The 24539-nt window shown below is 44.3% G+C and overlaps 2 protein-coding genes across 5 annotated transcripts; both read right to left on the bottom strand.

Moving 5' to 3' along the window:
- Positions 1-6842: 6842 nt before the first annotated feature.
- entpd8 (ectonucleoside triphosphate diphosphohydrolase 8) lies at positions 6843-18154 on the bottom strand. Of its 4 annotated transcripts, XM_072708936.1 has the most exons (12): positions 17807-18153; positions 17043-17141; positions 16456-16632; positions 12078-12226; positions 11851-11968; positions 11207-11357; positions 10904-11063; positions 10338-10568; positions 9825-10088; positions 9393-9503; positions 9080-9214; positions 6843-8584 (listed from the first exon to the last, which is right to left on the bottom strand). In XM_072708936.1, exons 4-12 carry the CDS (start codon positions 12204-12206, stop codon positions 8390-8392), a joined length of 1494 nt encoding a protein of 497 aa, XP_072565037.1. In that variant the 5' UTR covers positions 12207-12226; positions 16456-16632; positions 17043-17141; positions 17807-18153; the 3' UTR covers positions 6843-8389. The 4 variants fall into 4 exon arrangements, with proteins under 4 accessions (XP_072565037.1, XP_023676400.1, XP_023676401.1 ...); XM_023820632.2 differs by lacking the exon at positions 16456-16632 and having other exon boundaries at positions 17807-18154; XM_023820633.2 differs by lacking the exons at positions 16456-16632; positions 17043-17141 and having other exon boundaries at positions 17807-18154.
- A 2586-nt stretch (positions 18155-20740) lies between these two features.
- trub2 (TruB pseudouridine (psi) synthase family member 2) lies at positions 20741-23861 on the bottom strand. The gene is made up of 8 exons (XM_023820751.2): positions 23473-23861; positions 23017-23151; positions 22302-22376; positions 22155-22216; positions 21942-22023; positions 21698-21770; positions 21368-21504; positions 20741-21268 (listed from the first exon to the last, which is right to left on the bottom strand). Exons 1-8 carry the CDS (start codon positions 23588-23590, stop codon positions 21030-21032), a joined length of 921 nt encoding a protein of 306 aa, XP_023676519.1. The 5' UTR covers positions 23591-23861; the 3' UTR covers positions 20741-21029.
- Between the last annotated feature and the right edge of the window lie 678 nt (positions 23862-24539).

Below are 24539 nucleotides of genomic sequence, written 5' to 3'. Positions count from 1 at the left end.
ACCTGCCAAAGCTCTCACTCACTCTTCTCCTGACAACACTTTTGAGGACCTCAGGCCGGCAATCACCATCACGGAGGACCAAGTGAGGAGAGAGCTCTGCAGACTCCGCCCTGCCCTGCTAAGGCGTCAGGCCCAGATGGAATAAGTCCACAGGTGCTCAAACTCTGCGGCTCCCAGTTAAGTGGAGCACTGCTAAGGATCTTCAACATGAGCCTCAGCATAATGAAGGTTCCCGTGCAGTGGAAAACCTCATGCTTGGTCCCGGTGCTGAAGAAAGTACGCTACAGTGCCCCATCGGACTACAGGCAAGTCGCACTCATTTCACACAGTATGAAGGTCTTTGAGCGGCTGGTCCTGAATTCACTCTGCCACTGGTTAAGCCATCACTTGATCCCCTCCAGTTTGCATATCAGACCAAGATTAGAGTAGAAGATGCCATTACCTACCTGCTACACCGTGCCTACAGTCATTTGGACAAGTCGGGAACTTCACTGAGGATCATGTTCTTCGACTTCTCCAGTGCCTTTAATACCATTCAGCCGGCTCGGCTGGGGAGTAAACTCTCTGCTATGCAGGTTCAAGCTCCCTTAGTCTCTTGGATCATGGACTATCTAACTGATAGGCCACAGTACGTGAGGCTGCAGGGCTGCGTGTCTGACACAGTGCGGTGCAGTACAGGCGCTCCACAGGGAACAGTTCTTTCACCATTTCTCTTCACCCTGTACACATCCGACTTCAGATGCAACGCTGAGGGCTGTCATCTGCAGAAAATTCTCAGATGATTTAGCAATAGTTGGATACATCAGGCATGGGGCGGATGTGGAATACAGAAGGACTGTGGACAGTTTTGTGGACTGGTGTGAGCTGAATCAGCTGCAGCTCAACATCTAAGACCATAGACAAAAGACAAAATGTATATGTGCGTGTGTATGTGTGTTGGCATTTATTTCATTTAGCAGATGTTTTCATGCAAAGCAAAATACAAATTGAGGAGCCACATCAGACGGTCCCTGCAGCACCTGGGAGTTAAGGGCTTTGCTGAGGGATCCAATGGTGAAGTCACTCTATTGACCCTGGATTCAAACCACATGACAGTAGTTCCCTTGAACAAGGTCCTTATCTGTAGCTGCCCCAGGGGGCGCTGGATGCTGGCTGACTCAACCATTGTAACTCCAAGCTTTTCTCGTACCTGTATATATATGTATGTCTGTGTGGTATGTGAAAGCCGCCCATTTCCACCATGGGGGATTCACTCCAGGATCCCTCCACACATCAGGGCACATGCAGAAGGTGCCGGCACCTCATTCCTGGAAACATCATTCTGTCATCAAAACAACCCTCATTGGCGCAATATGCTCATAAATCATCTGTGTCGTAGAGCTTCCTGGACATACTGTACATTGTCCCTGTTCTGTGACCCCCGACCAGCATGAGTGAGATCACTGTTGCCTCTGTGTTGAGGGATTAACACCGATAGCATCTCACTGACACACACATTCCAGGCTGGGTGACCACAGAAATGTGTGCATCCATTCACTCCTCTAACACCTTTCCTAGCTATGCAAAAACGTGATTGTTTACATTTCTTATACCCCTGACTGTGCCTTCTGACAGAAACCTGATTTGAATTGGTCCATCCTGAGGGTCCATGTGGTTTATTTACAACAGGAAGGTTATACACCCTCAAGCTTCATGCATGAGGCATAGATTACTAGGACGGAGTATTACAGACCCTGAAGGCTTTGCACTGCATTTGATTTAAGTGGGGTTGTTCTTGGAGATGACCATAGATAATGTTACTACCCAGGGACGGATTACGGGCCGGGCCAGCGGGGCCGCTGCCCAGGGGCCCTTGGGGTGCAGGGGGCCCGTGGGGCCCCTAGCCCAAAACAATTTGCAACGCTTATCAACAATGTATTTTAGTTTGTCTATTTTAGAGGGCCTACATTCTTTGATCCTCTGCCAACAAGGACCCCTGACCCTATAGGGCCTCTGATGGAAACATGGAGGGAGGGCGTTTTGCCCAGGGGCCCACACAACCCATAATCCGTCCCTGTTACTACCATTACAACCCATCATCAGTTGTGTACCTCAGCATTACTGGGCCTTTCAGCCTTTTATCACAAGACAGCCCTCGGCTGAGGCAGGCCCACCACAGACCGATGAGACCTGGGTATGTCTCCTGGTTAGTCTCTAGATGGTTACTAGCCAGCCCACAAAATATGGCTTCTTTTCAGCCACATCCAGTGACTGCTCGTTTCAGTGGCACTGGAGAGTGCTTTGATTGCCTCCCTACTGGCCTTCCCAAGTAACTCCTATTTCCCTCAGGAGCCTTGTGGTAGCACTGGATAAAAAGCCCCTGCACCCCACTTCAGCTGGATGCTGGATTAGCTTTGCTAATCTGCTTTGGCGTATGTTGCCGGATCGTAGCCTTTTCCATTTGAATGCCAGATCTGCAGCATCCTTCCAAGGTACCATCAGCCCAGTGATGAAGACATGCTGGCAGGAGTTGGACCAAACGACCAGATCTGGTCGCAGGTTGGTCATTGAAATTTTGGATAGGAAGGTGAGTCTCTGGCTTAGGTCAATACAAATATGACCGAGAGGTTTCACTTTCTAGGTATGATTCTCAACTTGGTGCACACTGGGAAAGAGGGCCAGGGTAGCTCAATATTAAACTATTCTCTAAAGTATGCTCCTTTCAAATAATTTTAGCCTCATTCAACCAAACATCCGTGTGACCATATATTTATACCCAACCCTAACACATACCACTTCCACTACCCTCAATATCTCCCTTTTACATGCCCATTATCATTAATATTTAATGCAATTAATTAATATTTAATGAAAAATGGGAAGCTGCTTTCACAGAAGGAATGTGGAAAATGGTTTTCTTTTAATTTCCTTCCCTGCTTCCCCACACCACTTTAAACAGTTCAACCAGCACATTTTACCAATTTGTACATTGATCGAAATGTTCTTCCTTATGATCAAAAGACGAAAAAACACAAGCAATCGAATACACCAAATGAATGAACAGAAAAGAAAAATACACAGGTTTTGTGCTATGAGAGTCGCACATTTTTATTTTGGCTAATTGGTGCACTTTGGATCTCTTACTAGGCAGTATTACTCATGCATTCAGGGTGATGAGAAAATCCAAGTCCCGAAAGCTGGGTGGTCCGCAACTTGGGGCTATGTTGTAGCCCAATCCGACTGAGGTTCCACTAGCTTCTGCTGCTGCCGCAGTTTGACTTCACTGGGCTCCCTGCGACTGTCTGGGGGCCTGTATCACAAAGCAGGATTTCTTGATTAGCTGGGTAACTTGTCAGATTTAAGGTGGGCTAAATGTAGTGAACGAAGATTTTAATCCATTTATACTAGAGTACCTTAAATCTGGCAAGTTATCCGGTTAAGCAAGAAATCCAGTTTTATGATATAAGCTACCGGTTGTCTTTTCCAGGTTCTGATTGACAGAGCTATAGATCAATAATGAGCTGAGATCCTCCTTCCTAGTTCCATTTAGCTCTCCACTTAGTACAGGGAATCCCGGCTTAAATGGACTTTATCTTCATTCACTTACATTTAGTCCAAACTACCTTAAATCTGACAAGTTGTCAACTAATCATGTCTGTTTACATGAAGATAGACTGTTGCAGACACACTCACAACAGACAGGAACAAATATGTATGATTTTAGGGTTTACAAATGTATCTGACTGTTAAACTATACTCACTTTACCTGCTGAAAAGTGTTACCGGATTTATAGTTAGCGGAACTAAATTTAGCGGAAGCAATTTGGTTCGCTAACAGTTTTCTAAGTTAGCGGATACATTAATCTGCTAAAGAAAAAGTTAGCTTCACTAATTAGCAGTTAGCAGATTAGCGGAACCCTGCCCACAACTGGTCACCATGGTGAGTCAACCTTGTGTTAGGCTGGTCTTGCAACCAACCAAGATGTGCTTGACGGTTGCAGGATCCACATACAGGGATAGACTGGAGTGTCTGGTTTGATTCTCCCCAACCAAAGATTTAAGTTTGTGGGAGAGGCCAGGACACCGTATCCGGCTCTGAAGATGAAGCTCAACCAGTTTGACTCCAGGTTCCACCGCTTGCTCCATGAGAGTTTTTACTCTCGACACCCTCTTACCACATTCAGCAGCCTTGCTTAGTTTGGGATATTGCTTTGGCACATCTGGCTGCTTCTTGGTTGCGCACATCTTCACCGCCAGGTGCTGTTGTTCAGTTGGAGTCACCTTTTGTTAGCTAGGTTTCCTTGCTCGCAGGCCAAGCCCCCCTTTGTCTTGCTGAACATATCCCACAATATCCCAGTTTCGGAAGGCAGATTTTATTCTGCTGTGACTTGGGTCCCTTTTTTCCCTGTTGCTCGGGTTGGAACAATGCATCTTATGAATGAGTCCCGAGATTCTGTGAGCATCATCTCCAGCCATGCTTTGGCACATTTATCTTCCTCCACAAGGCTTAAGATTGACAGTGACAGGGTTCCTTTCCTGTAAAACCCGATGCTGCTGAGGCATCTTGGAAGCCCAAGCCACTTCCTCACTTCTCTCCAGCATGATTATATGGTGACCTCATAGTTGATAATTGACTACATGAGTCGGGGCAGCAGTCAAAGGTGAAAGCTTCATTTTCCCTAGCAGAGTAAAGCTGTTGACTTGCTTGAGGCTGATTGTATCCTGCCTAAGTTGTTTTACCTGCTTGATGTCTTTGAAATCTGCATTGTGCTATAATCTGAGGCTTCTCCTGGACATTTGCTACTGGCTCATTGTTAATGTGGAATCATCAGTAAGCCGTTCCTTGGCAATAAAAATACTGTAGGATTTACTTGGCTTAATCTCTATTCATGCCCATTTCATGTTTCCCTCGAGTTTATCCCAGCAGGCATTTGGTGCATGCTTTTGTTGTTGTTATTGTGGTCATGTCATCCGTATACGCTCTGATTGGTGGAAGAAGCTTCCCATTCTTCAAGCATTCTCCTCCGACCACCCCCATGATGCATGGATAATTATTTCCATTGGCCCGTGCCAGTCACACTGACGTCTGTTCCCTCCAGTCAGCAGTCTCTCTAGACCAGGGGTCTCCAACTCCGGTCCTGGAAAGCTACTATCCAGTAGGTTTTCTGTCCCACTTGGTTTCTGATGAGCCACACCTGTTCCTGGTATTTACCTGAGAACAGGTGTGGCTCATCAGAAGCCAGGTATGATAGAAAACCTACTGGACGGTAGCTCTCCAGGACCGGAGTTGGAGACCCCTGCTCTAGACTGTCACTAGGTTTGTCCCGGTGGTCAACTGCTGTTTCACAAGGGTCACTGGATTGTTCCAGATATTCAGATTGATGACAGGTTCGATCACCAATGTCGATATCTCCAAAATAAGTGGAACGAAGGCTTTCATACATTACATTTACATTTACATTTACATCATTTGGCAGACGCCCTTAGCCAGAGCGACTTACATAAGTGCTTTAAGACAACAATGAATTTTTCCCGATACTAGCTCAATAAAACTATTTAACTAATAAGGCTATGAATACCATCGATCTAATACTCTGTTGGGAAAGTGCTTTTTTTTTTTTTATATATAAAAGGAAAAGACAGAGTATAATGCCAGAAGTGTTAATTCAGGTATTTCTGGAAAAGGCGTGTTTTAAGTCGTCTTTTGAAGACATTCAGTGACTCAGCTGTTCGGACATCTAGGGGGAGTTCATTCCACCAACTTGGTGCCAGAACAGAGAAGAGCCGGGAGGTGTGTCTTCCTTGTGCCTTGAGGGGTGGTGGGACCAGTCGAGCAGTACTGGAAGATCGGAGAGATCGTGGTGCAGTGCGGGGTGTGATGAGGTCTTTTAGGTAGGATGGAGCCAGATCATTTTTGGCTTTGTATGCGAGCATCAGTGTTTAATACTTGGACTTCAGTTTAAATTAGCTTTTTACGGGGTGTTGCAAACACTGAAGTTTCTGCACGAAAACATGTTGATATAAATGGAAATGTGTCATCCTAAATATAGTTTTGACACTTTATCAATGAACCCTAAACATTCCATACTCCACCCAGCCCCAATGGGCCATCGTGTTTCATTGCCCCCCAGAATTTCCCCTTATGCTGTGGCTCATTTCCGTTGTGCTCTGAGAGAATTTGCAGTGTTTTTCGTTTCACATGTGTTTTCAGGATGTGTATTGCATCTGTCAATTTACAGCATTCAGGAAATGTAGTGTGGGCATCGTCATTTTGACCGAAGCATTTTCTCAATTTTCTCATTGATTTGCTGCATGTTTGTAAATGTAGATCCTATGTTGTCATTTGATTAAAGTGTTTTTAGAATTTGTGGCATGTTGTCACTAATCAGCCACCATAGCCACAAGTTACCCATAGTATATAAACCAGTCCTCTACAGTAACCTAGTAACCAGTTTAAGTTTCGATAGCCTGAAGCCGCACAAGTCCCCAAAAACCCAGGACTTTGGGCTAACTCATACCTTGCACTTCCTGACAGGGGCCATACCCACAACCATGGAGATTAGCTGCTATGACGCATTACTTGTAAATGATACCCATTGAAAATGTGTTTTCACAGAGAGGAGAGAATTACCAGTTTTCTGAGGTACAATCTGCAGTAACATTTTTTCCCAAGCAGAGGGAGGCAAAGTACAGTTCATGTATTAATAGTGACATTATAGTTTGAAAAAACTTTGCCTTTCACATGATAAATAAATACAATGTTCAGTGTAATGCCACATTGTATTTTAATAACCTGTTTATGAACTTGTAAGCTGAGAAACACCTGTAAAGGGTTAGATGAATGATAAACAGCAAGTGGTGCATTTACACTAATAAAATCTTTATTTATAATTTGTATAACTTATAATAGATAACAAAAATAAATGTATCCTAATAGAAAGAGTTTTGCTTTTCTGAATTTCAGGTATTGACAAACATACAAAGATGGTGTTGCACACAAACAAATCACCAGCTAACATGTTGGGTTCAAGGTGACAGAATTCATTCACTCGCCATCAGTCAAAGGCAGGCCTGGACTGGCCGATCTGGTGTACCGGGCATTTTCTGGGTTTTTACAAGAGCAAAATTGAACCCTAACGCTAAACCTTACATAAGAAGATGAGGAGGAAAAAATGGGCTTGGACAGACGTTAACAAGGACCCATACAAAATCCATCATTCGTGAGGCCGAGGCACTAATGTGAGTGTTACAGTGCAGCCAGCAAAGATATTTCTACATAAAATATAGTCAAGGTTACACACATTACAGATTTCAGGCCAGTCATTAATGCCAGTTCAGACTTGTACTGTACCTCAGGATCCATAAATCTGAATCAGACAGTCCATATATCCTCAGATACCATGTCATGGGAAGCCTGAAAATAGAGGTTTTTCCTGAGGAAGGCACCTCAAAGGAAGTCGCCCCTTTCCCCTCTTCCGGTTCCAGCAGCTGGTTCTTTCCTGAGTTTGTTTAGAAAAAATTACACTTTCAAAAAAAATGTGCAATGGTCTGCACATCTAAGCCGAGGAGCGACCGTTTGCATGTATATTTATATATACACATTTATACAGATATTTATATATCACATATATAAAATACACTTATATTAACATTTGTTCTAATAAATTTCACAGCTCACTGAAAAATACGGAAAAACTTCCGGAAAAATCTACAAGTAGGGTGTTTCCCCCTCAAACGAGCGATTTGCATCACCTATAACAACCACACTATATGAATGTAAAGTTTGCATCAATATTCCTGTTTACTAATACATTAGTATAATTTAATCTTAAATAGACATGGGAGCCCTGTCTTGCTTTTGGTTATCCCTGTCTCGCTCTTGGTTATCCCTGTCTTGCTTTTGGTTATCCCTGTCTTGCTTTTGGTTATCCTTGTCTTGCTCTTGGTTATCCCTGTCTTGCTTTTGGTTATCCCTGTCTTGCTTTTGGTTATCCCTGTCTTGCTTTTGGTTATCATTGTCTTGCTTTTGGTTATCCTTGTCTTGCTTTTGGTTATCATTGTCTTGCTTTTGGTTATCCCTGTCTTGCTCTTGGTTATCCCTGTCTTGCTTTTGGTTATCCTTGTCTTGCTCTTGGTTATCCCTGTCTTGCTTTTGGTTATCCTTGTCTTGCTCTTGGTTATCCCTGTCTTGCTTTTGGTTATCCCTGTCTTGCTTTTGGTTATCCTTGTCTTGCTTTTGGTTATCCCTGTCTTGCTTTTGGTTATCCTTGTCTTGCTTTTGGTTATCCTTGTCTTGCTCTTGGTTATCCCTGTCTTGCTTTTGGTTATCCCTGTCTTGCTCTTGGTTATCCCTGTCTTGACTGTGCTTTTGCATTAATCATATGTTTTGTTTTCCATCCTTTCTTTATTGTCAGTTGGCTGTATTGCGGACACTCAGGATGAATAGAACTAGGATGCTGAGGATCATGACAAACACAATGAAGAAGATGCCTGCAGCCCATTGACCGTGCTCCACGCCAGTCACTGGTGCCAGTGGTTCACTGGGGATTAGATTGGTGAGATTCAGCATGTATCCCAATGTCCAGCCAATGTCTGCATCTCCTGCCTGTAGGACAGACACACACAAAGTTGTCCATGATTTCCATTCACTCACTGTTAACAACGACTCTCATTGGACACACCTGTTTAACTTTGTTTGTTTAGCAGTTGTTTGATTGGGATCTACAATACTGTGCTAAAGTCTTAGGCAGCCAAAGAAAACCTCTGCTAAATGAAAAGGTACTTCATTTGACTCAACCAGTACCCCACCTTGTATGGCTGATCAATACCTCATTGAATTTTTAATTTAATTAATTGATTGATTGAAGTGAGCTTGCAATGAAATTTATTAATTTCATGGAATAACTGAGGCGCCCCCTGACGAGGGGTTTGGGTACTATACAGTGTTCTTCTAGCCATCCAACAAGATCTCAGTAACTTTTTGGAGAAAAGAAAGAAAAAAAAACAGTTTTTACTGTGTTACTTTTTGCATATGTGTTACTACCTAGACAAAAAGCTGCAAACACTTCCTTCAAATTTGTACAGTACTGTGTGTTCTCACCTTCTTCTGGAAGCTAATGCTGTTCCAGTTCTGAGTGAAGTTGAAGCCATCCAGTAGGAGGGCCTTCATGTACACAGCTGAGCCACAGTAATCCTGGAGGTATTTATCTTTCTCTGATGGATATGCTGTCTTCACCTGCGATAAACAAACATCAGTCAATGCTGATAATGCTCTGCTCATGAAGCCTCTGCTTTGATGGAACCAGTGACTGTTCGCTGTGGCCACTTCCTCCTCCTCATAATGCACTGTCACCTCTATCCTGTCCCATCATCATCACAATGACAGGGGCAGGGTAGGGGGGGGGGTGCCTCACCGAAGTCCAGTTCCTCCTGCAGAAGGAGTCGATGGTGCTGTTCACACGGGACAGAGAAGCCTGAGGAACCAGGCCAAGGAAGTTGAAGGTGTAGAAGTAAGCAGAAAATGCCTGGGGGTTGAGGAGGGGCAGGGGTTAGAGGCTGTTAGAACCTCCATTGGAGAGCCATGGTCTATATTCAGAAAAATCCTGCCTTAGAATGACTTCCATCCATCCATCACTGCTCTTCCAGTACACTGGAGTCTCCATCATATTACATAATATGATGCTTTTAGATAATACTGCAAATAACTTATTAAAAAATAACCTATTTTATTCTAATGTGTTATAATCGTAGACTGACGCAGTGCATGTTTGCATGTAACTCTTCACATAATGAAATCTTGCTTTTATTTAGTGTTGCCACATGAGAAACGCCGAAGGGAGTCTTACGAAGAAGTTGCCGTTGACAGGTGGCTGGTAGATGCCGTTGAAGGAGCAGCTGGGTGAGAAGGTGCAGCCACTGAAGTTGAATAAACGCTGCACAAGCTGTGAGCACTTTTCCGGGTCACTGCTCCCGTAGAAGGTCACGTTGGCGGCCGGGTCAAAGGACGTCGGTTTTTTGACGCAGGGCGAATTGTAGAGGTCACCCAAGGTCAGATTCAGCCGGAATCCCGTGTGGTAGCAGGGGTGTGAGATGTTCTGAGAAAAATTTACCTGTAGTGGGGGGGGGGGGGGGGGGAGGAGGATGAGTGCTCAGTGATAAACTAACAGTCAACCTGCATAGAGTTTCCTGTGGTAAGACCTTATCCTCTTTGGAGAAGATGCTCTCACCAGCCTCAGATGACAGCTAGGCATGCCTACCTGGGTGGAGCTATCACCTTCTAGATACAATCACAACGGCCCCATCTACCAGGGTGCGGCTATCACGCATCTCGGCCATCAGGCTAGGCTCCTCCCACTTACCGTGTGGAGCTGCACCTGAAGTTGCTTCATAGCCTGCTCCTTGCCGTAGCACAGGTAACTGTGCGTGTACACTCTGTAGTTAAAGCCGTACAAGCGGAAATCCGCCGCCGTTTGCGGGTCCTGCACCGGGCCTGCTGGGACAAAGGTGATTTGGGTGGAGGCCCCACCCATGTCCAAAGCTCCCAGGATGTTGTTTCCTACAGGGTGCAGCCACTTTCCCTGGAAGGAGAACTGTCACCCAGCAGCACGTGAGATTACACCATGGAGCCCGTGAACTTCACCCCTCTCCACATCCACTGCTGATGTCCTCTCATAAACTGTTTTGGTACAAGGTACACCAAATTCCAGCAGGGAACTGGGCTACTCCAACAATCTGTTTCTTTGATAACAAATAATAGAAGCTATGATACATGATCCAAGATTGTGGATCAATAACTCCAGGCTCATTATAAAGATGTTTTGGCTTCCTGATCCATTTTATTACCACGAGGAACCAAAGGCTGTGGAAATCATCTCAACTGGAATTTTTCACCATACAAAGCAGCTCTAAAATCACCTCCACCTACCTTGACAAATCCCTCAAGTAAGTAGTTGATGGTGATCCAGCCATAGGCCCCCTCCGCCACACCAGAGAGTATCCGAGCTCCGCGGAAATCAAAGGGATACCTTTGGATGGCTTTGGAAACTTCCTTCATGACCTCATCAGCCTGGGTTGCGTTCTGCAATCTACAGTTCAGGTTAACATTCAGTTAGGTCACTTTGTAATTTGTTTACTACAACAGTGCTATTAACATGTCATTTTCATAAATGCTGTTTAAACACCAGCCACAGCTGCGTGTTTGGGGTGGGGGGCAAGGCTGCCATCTCACTTGAGCAGCCGCATACCAGCCGTGGCCCCCAGGTATACGGGGGTCGCTCCCCACTGCCCTGCTGGAATGGCCTGTTTCAAATCTCTCAGGCACTTCACCAGACTCTGCCCAGCTCTGGGGGGGTCCAAGCCATAGCTGGAAATGCCAGGACCTGGAGAGGGGCAGTACGGTCACCGATCAGGCGGCACACTACTGATTTGCAGAACTTTGCAGACTAAGTTAAAATACTTTTCACAACAAAAATTAAAAATGCATTTCACGCTGAATGTTCATTTTTTGAAGAAATTATTGATTTATACAAACACTGTCAGAAAAACAAGAGACAAGCAACAATAATGCACCCTCAATGGTACAAAAATGTCCCTCAGCATCCATTTCTGTACCTTAAAAGGTACATTTATGTGTAGCTAAGGGTTCGATTGGCAAACCCTTGAGGGTACAACCCCAGTGACAAGTAACCGTACCCTCAAAAGGTACAAATTGGTACTTTTTTCTGACAGAGAACATAAGACAGAAGAGGCCAGACCATGCAACAGAAGATGAACAGAGAATGAGGTTTCAAACATGGCAAGGAGGCCCAATGAGGCATTATGAACAGGAAAGTGAAGCTGGTTCAGTAGGAGAAGGTTTGGCCTAGTACTCACCATCCACGTCGCACAGCCCAACTTGGGACACGATGGCAGTATTGTTCTCCTTTCCGGCGGGCCACCGGTACAGGAACAGGGCGGTGTGGGTGGAGCCAGCGTCGATCACAATTCCATACTGAAGGGGTCACACACATGCACTGTTCACTCAGTGTTTTCAATCCAAGGCGCAGAGTCCCAAACTGAAAGGGTCACTGTCAGTCACTGGAAATAGCATATATTCTCACCTTAGGGCCTAGTGGCCTGTCTACAGTCTGATTCTGGACGACCATGAGGATTAGTGCGATAATGGTGGCACCCAACACCATGGACATCAAGATGCCCAACACAGCATGTCTCGCTGGCAGCTTTCCCATGGCACCTTCACTCAAATGAGCTGACAAGGCAGAAGAACAGCTTCACGTTAGAGACATGCTGACTGATACTGACAAAATGGTATGTTCATCTCAGTGACCAAGCTTCTTTTCTTCCTTGCTGCCTCTACCATTTACCATCATATCACTCTACAGCTTGGATCACAGACATTATCTACATAAAGATCTACCAGGAACCTAGGTAGTGATGTAGTCAAGACCACCTAGACCGAGACCAAGTCATTACCAAGACCAGAGTGTATCGAGACTGAGACAAGACCAAGACCAAAGTAGGGCTAGACCAAGTCTAGATCGGAAACAGACTACATAACACAACACACTATAAAATGTGGAGCCTATGCATCATCTTTGGGCTAGGTAGTATGGCCTAAAATTGTGTCACAGTATAATTTGAACCATGGAATTTTCCCTTAAAATTTCAATATAAATGCTTCTGTACAAATGTAACATTTTTAAATAAGACACACCTTATTAGTTACATTTGAACTTTGAAGCAGGATGTTTTACATCCAATCACAGTACTGAGTTAGCCCTTTGAACCCCAACCATTTCTAGTGTTTTTCTGTCCCTTTTATTTTAGCCTTATTACATTGTATGTACATGAGTCAGCCACATATGCTTTATGGTTTTGTTTTCAGGACATATATAATTACTTATATATATTAATTATAATTATTTTATATATATATATATATATATATAGAGGTGTGAAGCAATGGTGTTTATCACTGCACCTTGTAGATTCATATTTGTTACAATATGCAGATCAGCTCCTAGTCCAGTCACTTGTCATTTCACCACGAGACAACAGCTCTATCCTGACCAGAGCTTCAAACAGACAGGCACCCATATCAAGTTCAAGTCACTGGTGCTGCGCGTCAGATTCGCTAACAGAACAGCGCCCACCTGCACACATCAATACCTTTTATTTAGCAGATGTTTTTGCCCATGGCGGCGTCCAGGTCAGGCAAATGGCACATTACAAACATATGTGCTGTCAAAGTATCGCCTGGACACAAGTGCAGCTAGGCTGAGCTTCCAATGAATGCCCAGGTACAGCTGTAAGTGGAGCAGAAGCTATACAATATCTTCCAACAAATAATGAACCTAATATGACTGTACAATGACCAGATGTACAACATTAAGAACATTCAGGGAACACAGAGAGACATCAGTCCTGAGGCATTTTTTGAAGGTGAAGAAGGAATCTAATGATCAGTTGTGTTTCGTTCATTAGATTACTTCTGCGCCTTCAGAAAAACCTACATGCCTTTTCTTCCTCTTTGGTCAGCAAGCTCACGGCACCTCAAGATCCCTCCACCACATGTGACGTCTCACTCTAGACATTTCCTATATGTCATTCTTTAATGGTAGAACAAGATACATACGATCTACATCCAGTCAGCAGAGTACCTCTCAACTTTCAAAAAATGCTTCCATCCATGACCTACTCCATCACTGGCCAGCCCTCAGTTATGGTTTCCTAGCAATACTGCATTTTCTTGTACTGTACTTGTCTACTAGGATCCTAGCTTTCATTGTGTTTTGATGTGAATAGCTCTTTTTGTGGGCACTGGGCCAAGTTTACCATTGTGTTACATCACCTCTTTTGTTTAACAACACTCTGTAAATGTTTGGGAACTGAGGAGAGCAGTTGGTGGAGTTTTGAAAGTGAAATCTTGTCCCATTCTTGCCTAATATAGGATTTTAGCTGTTCAACAGTTTGAGGTTTACATTGTTGTATTTTTCGTTTCATGATGTGCCGAATGTCTTCAATGGAGGACGCAACAGCTATGATTTCCAAAGAGAAACTGAAATTTTGATTCATCAGACCACAGGACAGTTTTCCACTTTGCCTCAGTTCATCATAAATGAACTCAGGCCCAGAGAAGTCGGCAGCGTTTCTGGATCATGATTAGATATGGCTTCTTCTTTGCATTGTAGTGTTTCATCCTGCATTTGTGGAGGCAGCGAAAAGCTGTGTTCACAGACAGCGGTTTTCGGAAGTGTTCCTGAGCCCATGCAGTGATTTCCACTATAGAATTGTATTTATTTTTAATGCAGTGCCATCCTGAGGACCCAAAGACCACGGCTGCTCAGTATTGGTTATTGGCCTTGTCCCTTGCCTACAGAGATTTTGCAAATCATTGCATTGTGTTTTTATTTACATTCCATACAGCGTCCCAACTTCTTTGGAAATAAGGTTGTACTACCTGCTTCTTTTGTATTTCACTTTGGACAAAAGTGTCTGCGTTTGTGCAAGTAAGTAAATAAATGTCAAGTCATTGTGACAAGCTACACACACTAACAGCCTGACAAACAGACAGGTTCACATTAGCGTAGCCCACACACATTATCAGTCACAAGCAAAGTCTGGAAATATACATTGATAAATGTTTTGTATGTAATTAATGATGTGAGAAAAGAGTGGGCTGAGAGGTGGCGGGTTGAAAGGCGAGATAAGGCAAGAACAAAGCAAAACGGATGACCGCCATTAGTTTCCACTGTTGTAACTGCCAAGAAGGCGACTACTTCAATATAAACCTTGAGTGTTTTCGTTTGTAAAACTGCTTGGTAACTGTCCACTTCCTGTGGTTAGTGTAGCTTTTAAAGCGCTGTACGTGTGAGGGCTCTGCAGTAGTCTTCTCAGCCCTCTCATTTCTCAAAGTCACTCGATGTGAGAAGCACAGGACTAGTTCCCATCAACACCACCATAAAACAGGTGGCACTGCTACTGCAGGCACATCACTGAAATGCTAAATTCTTTGTACTTGATGTATCCTGTGGACTGTGAGCTGCCCTGGAGTCATTATAACGCAGTGTGCAATAGCGTAGCGTAAGAATTTGAAAGGAAATCCTCCAGAAAGACTGATAATCAAAGACCATAATCACAAGCCCACAACAGCAAGAAAGTGAGAAAGAATAACTGTACTGAATGAACCAATACTCATGTGAACATACATGTGAGATGGATCTACACTGTTTTAGCTTTCAGTCCCTGTCAAAAATTGGACAATGTGAGGAAGTCTATCAGGGTCAGTCCGTGTCAGATGTGCCATTTGCTTTAGTTTGGACTGATCAGTGCTACAGGATACAGGACCACTGGAATCTTTTGGAGCCATAGAGGAAAACATATGTACAGTAAACTGTGCTTGGCCTCTCTGAAATGAATTCCTTTAGGCTGTTGGTCCCATGATTTTCTGTAAATATTGTGTGAAAACTCATTATGTAATAATGCTGCATTATGTAATAACATTGTCATTTTATGTTGCGAGATTATCCCACTATTATCATCATCATTCTTGTTATTATCGTCATTCGATTTGTTACATTCTGTCAATTCATTAAATAATGCATTTCCATTCACACCATAAATATGACAGAACTTGTTAGACCTCTGTGGTCCTGCATTTGCTGCATGACTTGCATGTACTGTTACAAGGAAGTAACAGTTATAAGGAGAACATGTCTGAGTTTTTCCTGCAGTCTAATAATGGACAGAAACTAAGGTCAGCTATATGCATCCTCGTTCTAACCACTTATCTCAGGGGTGGAGCATGTCCCAGGCTGCATTTGGAACAGAGCTGCAAATAATGGATGCTAATGGATGCTAATCAGCCAGTATGTCTATGGACCATGCAAACACAGGAAGAACATGTAAACCCCGTTCAGACAGGAGGTGAGATTCAAACCCCCAGCGGTGGAGGTATGAGACACCAGGTCACCGTCAGCTTCAGTCACGCAATTCTTTTTTCGGAATAAACATAATTTCTATACCATCCAGCTCCTGATCCTGCATTACATTTCATCTTTAACTTTCAAAATACAGTGCAGTGAAATACAGTGCCGTTTTAAATATGGAGGATTATGATTATTATAACACTGTATGTACCGGTTATACATACTACAGAATCGCAGTGGGGTGCTTCCTTTATGCTGCTGCACTACAGATCTAGAAGCTCTAATATCTACAGGAAAGTCTGGAATGTCCAGGCTTCCCCTTCTGAGACCCTCACTCTCTGACGTACACGTCTCTAAGCCCAGGACCCGCTCCTTCCAAACGCTACTGGTTTGAGTTTGTGTCCATAGATCAAGCATAGATGAAAGATTGTGATAGGCAGCACTGTCACACAGATGGGCTATCCCAGTCTGTTATCTATTAACCCACAAATGTCCAGCAGTCAGAAGATGCAGAACATGAACCCACTTAGAAGAAAGCTGTCTCACTTACCCTCAAGCTTCAGTCTTCACCCAGTCTCTGTCTTAACCAACAAGCATTCAGCCACTCTACAATTGTGCTTTTAAACTAGAATTATGTTTCTGTCACTCCCTCCTGCTCGCTCGCTCTCTCTCTCTCTCTCTCTCTCTCTCTCTATCTCCCTTCTTCCCTCCTTCAGGCCACTGCCACCTGTGGGACAGTAAATATGTAACACGGCTCAGGTGGTGTTTACACATTCCATACAGAGCAATTCTTGAGCGGAAGGGACCATATGTGTTTGTTTGGTCTTGCTTCTGCAATTTATAGGGTGGATTAGGAAGCTGTTCTGGGTGGAGGTTTGCTGAGGGTGTACATTGTGGGAGGGGTCAGAACAGAAAGATAGAGGGGCACTCATCTGTGTTTGTACCGTGTCTGCCAGTCAAAATGCAATAGCAAGGGAGCCAGTACAACATAAAAGAAAAGCTACGCAAGCAAGAGGAAACTGGACAAAACAAGAAGCAGAAAAATGAACAGGGGCCTGATTAAACTCAGTAGATTAATCATTAAACTCCACAACTGCAGCCTAAATGACAGGAGCGTAACAGGACTGGAAAGTGAACCTTGTTTGAGGTGATGGGATCTCAGGTTGCACTGCAGTTTGACCTGAATTTGGCCGGAACGTCTCTGGCTGGTTGAAATTAATAAAAGCGTGAAGTAACCTGCAAGCAAAGGAAGAAATACACAGAGAATCACTGGAGATCAGCTGACATCAACTTAAGTACAATATCTCTGTGTACTATTCCAAGGTCAGTGAAAAGCCAGCAGCGGGCATGCCTTGGGCAATAATGTGAAACTTTTTCAGGAAGAATTTCAGTGGCAAGCAGGATGGTAAGCGGATTCTATTTCCTCAACCCTTCGGTAAGACGAGGCTGTCCATTAACGGCTCTGCTTGGCATTCCTGCCCTTATCATCTCGGTTGGATTGTTTTTTTGTTCAAGTTATTAGCATCTATTATTTAATGACCTCTTTGTGTCATTTGCCTCACAATGTCTCATTGGCCTAGAACACCTGTGTTTAAGTGTGGACAGAACTACCCCAAACACTACCACAAAAGCAAGGCTCACGCCCTGTGTCTCCCCCTACAGCCGGGACCATTCACACGGCGTCACGGGTAATTACTGATTTGCTAATCGGACTTGGCCATTATATGCAGGAGGATTGAAAATACAAGTGCAAGTTTCACTTTAATATTTCCTGTAGCACACTCAATTGTCCTTAGTCACGCCAAGATCTCCACGATCAAAACAAATACTCAAATTTCCCCGTGAATTACTATCATCAGAGCACCAAATCACGTTACATATGAAAAAAAACTTTAATCTACCTGAAAGACTTTGTCGTAAAAATCTTGCTGAAATGTCCCTCTTCACAGATCCCCATCATGGTGTCGGCATGCGTCTGTTCCGTCGTGCACAAGACAGCGACACCCAAGAACATCCATTCATCTTGATCCAAGTCCAGAAACCCTTTGTTTGTATTCATTGGTTTTTTGTCTGCCTTTTTTGTACAGAATCATTGAACCCCACTGGTTCACTGCACCTCTAAGACAGGTATCGGCATGTGCTTGCGAAGCGAGCGCGAGCTGTAAGAAATTTTAATGACAAATCTCATTCCAACATCTGGCGACCGATAGCACAAGTGAGTCACTGCCATTATGTCAAGGGAATTGCCATAATCAAGAGCAGGACGGATATCTGGGGGGGGGGGCAGACGTCTTTCCTCACATGAGCTCTTGCACCCTCCTCTTCTTGAGATAGGATGTAGGACCCAATCCCCGGGCAAGATAGAGAGGTGGAAGGGAGGATAGACAATGACGAAATATGTAACGCCTCACCATGAATCAAACGGATAAGGGTTGGTGTGCTAAGGGAGCAGGAATTCCATTTTACAATAAAGCCAAGCCTTTGGGGCAGACCAGGTCCTTATCTTCAGCCCACAGCGTTTATGCTTCATGTTTACTTTGGTGAACTCCACAGTATAACACTTATCACGTCCCATCACATCGCACTTTGTACCCCTGGGCTGCTGGCAGAGAATGTAGACTGGGAAACGCTTATTAAAACATGACATAAATAATAACAGTATTCTTATAGCTAGGCCCTGTGATGGAATGGTGTGCCCTTAGGCCATGTGAATTCCTGGGGGTAGGACCTGCATCGAATAAGTGCATATGGAAGACTGATGGGGTTATCATAATATAAAGGAAACAGCTGAATTTAAAGCAGATTTGGCTCTAAGTCAGGAGTCCCATCCATCCATCTTTTAGTTCCTTATCCTAATCAGGGTTCAAGGAGGGTCTGGAACCCATTTCAGGCAGAATTCAGCACAAGGCTGGAGTACTGATGCCAGTTGCAGGGCAGACACACATTCACACAAACAATCGCATCCTACTGGCCATTCTGAGAATTCAGTTCACTGAAATGTGGAAGGATTCCAAGTCCCCAAGAGAGTGGAGAGAGGATTCAAACCTCAGCCCTACAGGTATAAAGGCCACTTTGTCTGAACAGTGTCCATCCTGTACAAACCATGAAAGCCCAGTAGTTTTACTTTGGAACTGATCTGATAGATAATATGATGCTCATATATTATTTACATTCAGGGCTGCCAACTGTCACGCATCTGGCGTGACACTTTTTGACTCTCACACTTACGCAAATAATCTTACAGCAAATCTATGTTATTGCATTGCACGTCTAAAATTTGCAATGCCAAAAGTGCTGGCGTAGTTTGCAAACCCAACAGACTATTTGCAATGTAAAAAAAAAAAACTGTTACCTGCATGTAAATGAGTGTGCAGACTTATCTCGAATTGAAAATCTCACACCCTGTACATCCCAGCAAACAACAATATAACACTGCAGGTGTGCGTCGTACGAACGGAAACACGACACTAACACATCCTGGCATTTTTTAACATCTGTGTCTTTTAACAATGGATCCATGCAGGCACAGTTCGAATTACAGTGAATTTCGGGAAAGCCCTATTCTCCAGTGTGCACCACGACTTCCTAAGTGGCACGCACACATACAGTATACATAGGAGTGCACAACAGTGCGGTCAATAACAGGGTTTCTATGGAAAGCATTCTACTATTCCTACTGCAGACAATTAATAGTCAGTTACATTTCATAACAATCACGCAAGAAGTTGATTAGTCTGATCAGAGTAACAAAAAACAAACTCCCAAAGCAGAGGGTAGTATCTTTACAGGTAACATCTTTCTGCTTCTCATACACACCCATCAAGCACAACACATCACTTTATTCCGCTAGCTTGTTTTTAACCACAGCGAAATACAGTAGCTGTCAGCTCCATCTCTCTCTCTGTCCCTCTCTGCCACTCCGGGGGCTTGTTTCAGTTTTGACACTGAATCCATAAACTGCTCCAAAATACTGAATAAAGACACTTTGTTTTAGTTAACGACTTCCTTTCAAAAGCTGCATCCACTCAATGATGAGCAGTTCAGGTGTAAACCTAGTAGTAAGGAAGGAGCGAATAAACACACAACATCCACATATTTGTACTATTGCTGTTTTTTATTTCAGGAACCTTAATGTACTGAAAATAAAGTATAATCTATAAGACGAAAGTGGACAATTTCTTAGAGCTCCCCCTAAAGGTCTCAGGGGAAGCTTTCAGGGGAGCCTGTGTCCTTTTCAGGGTATCCGAGCTCCACTTTGCTCCCCAGCGACTTGGACTGTACATGCAGGGCTGCCGAGAGCTCAGAGGAAAAAACATGAAGACATCAAAGGGCATTTAATTAGCAGGCTAGTAACTACAGAAACTAAACAAATGTGGCTGCCGATGACTGACAGAAATAAAAGAGTTTGTAAATACGGCGACACTACCTAAAAATAACTGGCTGTAATTAACACGTAGTCGCTGGGCTGCAGGTGTCCGCGAGCACTGCAGTCACCCTGAGGGGCGACATAGTAAGGTTCCTGTGGTTCACCCCCCCACCCTTAGGGTTAATTTGAAGCCTTTGGGGGGGCGGGGAGTGAGCTCCAAAGTAAGATTGTGCTGGGGGGGGGTGTGACCTTCAGAGTAACCGTGAGGGGGAAGGGACTCCTCCAGAGTAACCGTGAGGCGGGTGGTGTGACCTTCAGAGTAATCATGATGGGAGGGGTGACCTCCAGAGTAACCCTGGGGGGTGGGGGGTGCTGAGCTCCATAGTAATCCTGGGGGCATGCCCTGCAGTCACCGGGCGCAGGGAAGCCTGACGGACAGGGAGGAAGGACCAGCTGACAGACAGACTGCTTATGGCTTTGGGTGTTTATTCAGACCAAAAGCACCATGGTGGAATTTACGAAGCCTCAGTATCACTGTCAATCATGGTAAGGAAAAAAAAATGGGGAGATACAGTCACACGAGGATCAAAAAAGCCACAGAGAAGTGAAAAGCGCAGACGCTAAGGGGGTGGCCTTACACAATATGCGACACACACAGCACGTCACAGAATCGTCTCCTGAGAAAATCACCTTAAGGAAGCCGCAAGCACGGCACGCAAACGCACACAGCAAAGACAGTGTCCCCCCGCTGCCCCCAGTCACCCTGCTCCTTGGGAAAAGGCCTTGCCACTCTTTCTCCTAATGGAATGGGCCTGGCAGACGGCCTGCGCCACATCAGGCAGGGTCCATCGCTGGCGTGTCAGTGCCTCCTGCAGGGTGAACGGCCCATCCCGCACGCGGCGGATGCCGACGCAGATGGCCGAGCTGCGCAGCTCCAAGCCCACTTCGTGCAGCAGTCTGCGCAGGTACCTCTGGGTCTCGTTCATGCACTGGACCTCTGCAGGAGAGAAGCTGCAGATGAGTCAAAATGCACTGCCAGTCAGAGGAGGGTGCCGTGTCTGTCTGCCGGGAGATGAGGAAGGGAGTGCCAGGGTACCCAGGGTGAAGCGAGGTGGCTGGAAGTCCAGGCAACGCAGGCCAGTAAGGATGGGTGGGGTCTTCCCCTCAGGGAACAGCATCCCCCTCACTGCCAGCTCATAGGCCTCCTGGGAGCGCATGTCTACATTGGAGTACCTGCGGAGACATGAATGACCTTAATAAAACTCACAATCCGAAAGGCGCTCAGCGCTGCCCTCTGGTGTTCAAGTGAGGCAAAGACAATCAAAGAAACCACAATGCAACAGGACCCTGGGAAACAGCTCAAACCCGGCTTTTCATTTGAAAAGTCAGGGGGACAGGCAGAGATGGAAGTGAAAGGCGCACTTACGAGAGCAAGGCTTTCTGGTTGGCTCCCTGGATCATAGCGAGAACTCTCTCCAGTTTGTCGCATGTTATGTGATCTAGAGGTCAGGCAACAAATTCGTCATTTTACCTACTTACCTAAACAATAATTATAAACAGAAAAGACCAGCAGAGCAGAAACTCTACTACAGCCACTGGATTCATTCCTCTACATTATGACTGAATGCAGCATGAACCAGCGCAGCACAGCAGTCTGTGCGGAGCCATACCGTAAGTTGTTCTTTCAATGACACGTCCGCCATGTGAGAAGTCATCTGTAGCTCTACCAAACTCCCCCTCCAACGTGTAATCCTAATATGAAACACACACACTATAACAAACACACATTAGCACGGATATGCTTATAATAACAGACTCCTGTATTTACACTGGTATGCAGTTTCAGTGCTCTGACTCACACAGCCAGATGCACTGATAGTTACCCTGGTGTTGTAGCGCTCGTACATTTCCTTAAACTTGGCATTTCCGTTCCCCACTCCCAGCACTGAAAAACATGGCGCTGTGTCATTAATCAGCCTGAGCACATAAGCTTATACAGCACCTGAGCATCACGTGTGTCAGAAACAAACCAAAGACCCCAGAGGAAAATACATCCAGTCGATGTCCCACTCCAACCCGCAGCTTCTGGAACTCCGGTCCAGTTACTGGGAAGGACAGGGAGAGAGCAGAGTCACCCGCCATGCAGCCTGCTCACATACACTGACAAAAGTTATGAGGAAAAGGGCCACATGACCCTGTTGATGTGGGAGTAAATGAGGAGTTCATTTCCAAAACACATCACACGCCATTTTTATCATTTCAGTTAAAATATGCACATGAAGTACCTGTGGTATCTAGCATCAGAAAATGTAAATCGATTTTCCGCAATCCGCTGCACTATTACTCTTTATTCACGAAATGTGTCATACACCAATGCTAATTAATAACAAAGCACATCAAATCCCCCGAAAGTGACTCTGGAACACTGTTTTAACACTATTGTTGTATTTGAATATGTTGCACTTAGTATACATAGGCTGAAGTGGATAAGATGTGGGGGAAAATTGTTAAAATTATGGTTAATTTCATAAACAGTTAAAAGACAATTTCAGTTTCTATGCTGGATGTTTTAACTTGTGAAGTTGGTATCTTTCAGTTAATTTGCAACAAAAAATCCGTCCTTTTTCAAATTGGCAAAATGGGATAAGACTCGTTTTGGGAACGATGGGGAATGAGACTGGAATGGCATGAGAATGAAGAGAAAGACGCAACACTGACAAATTTAGAGCAGCATGTTTAGCTCACCGAGAGGGTGATCTGCCAGTACCGGAAGCCGAACCGGCCTCAGCGTAACCTCTTTATGGGCCTCACTCCCTGCACCGCTCTGCAGGAGAAACTTCACCTGGGTCCGCAACGCCGGAGGTGGAGCACAGTTTATACCTGTAGGAAGATTGAGCAGCGCGTCGCTTTGACACTCACGTTAGAGTAATGCTTAGCTGATTAGATATTATCGCTGCCACGCCAAGGAGGGCCTGGATGAAAATCAGATCAGTTAAATAAATTAACCTCATCATGAACTAAACATGTTTATTGTACTTATCTTAATAGCATGTATATTTGTATATTATCGGTAAAGTTTCATTCACGCAAATTCCTTTTTTTGCAAAACACAAAATTGAAAAACTTAGCAGTCCGAGAAGTGCGTTTTTGTGAGTCCGCAGTTTCCCCGGTCTACAGCCAGACTGGCCCTGCACTATGTACCTTTCAGCAGGTTGGTTTCTACGGTGTCCCGGACCAGCTTCCAGTGAACCCCTGCCGGTTTGTAAACCGCAAACAGCCCTTCCAAGCTGCGATACAGCCGAGTAGCCGGAGTCCCCATTGCTCCAAAACGAGTATCTCGTTATTTACTCCATATTAGAGCCATCGGAATCCAAGCTCACAGGGAAATCGTCCATTATTTACATGAGCCGCTACTGACAGGACGCCGCCATTACTGCCCACGTGAGGCCCGCACCGACTAGACCACACCCCACGTAGTTACTTCCGCTGGACGTAAATGACTGTATTTCAAAATAAAATCCCCTCCTCGTAAAGGCATAACGGGGTATACGGGATGTACATGTTATGGAGGGTGTTTTGTGACAATTACTCAATAAATGAATATGTAATTTAAACGTTTATTGTATTTAAATTTTAAGTTCAATTGTCATCTAAATGACTATTCATAAATATGTCATTTGAATAACTTTAAATTGCAATTAAAATGTAGGCCTAATTTAAATAATTTAAATAATCAATTAAATTACTATTTAAATTATTCTTTAAATCACAATTAAAATGATAAATGATAAAATGATCATTACAATAATTTGTCAAAGTCACCTATCAAACTCAGTGGGTAGGTTCTAAAAAAAACGTAACATCTATAGTAGTTCGATCGGTCTTTGTCAGTCACGTGTCTGCAGTGTCTGACACGCCCCCATTCGCCATTTTGAAGGTATTTGCGGACGCAAACACTAGGAAGAATGGAGAAGAAAAAGCAGAACGAGAAAATTCCTTACAGAGAAAAACTTACGAAGGACGCCAGGGATCAGTATTTGGCTAAATTGTCAACAATCAGCAATATAGATCCGTATGATCTCAAATAAAAAAATGGAATTCCGACGCGACATTGTTGCCTCTAGCTTCATCTCTGGATATAACAAACTACCTTGTTTATGGTATCAGGGCTTACACATATGAACAGTTCAAGAACTATAAATCTCTTGAAGCCCACGGACATTTCATCAATGGCTGGGTGTGGGATCTGTTCACATTTCGAACGCAGG

Source organism: Paramormyrops kingsleyae, chromosome 2, assembly GCF_048594095.1.
Source record: "Paramormyrops kingsleyae isolate MSU_618 chromosome 2, PKINGS_0.4, whole genome shotgun sequence".
Classification (NCBI taxonomy): Eukaryota; Metazoa; Chordata; class Actinopteri; order Osteoglossiformes; family Mormyridae; genus Paramormyrops; species Paramormyrops kingsleyae.
The sequence above is the reverse complement of the archived record's forward strand: the minus strand, read 5'-3'. Positions and strand labels throughout refer to the sequence as shown.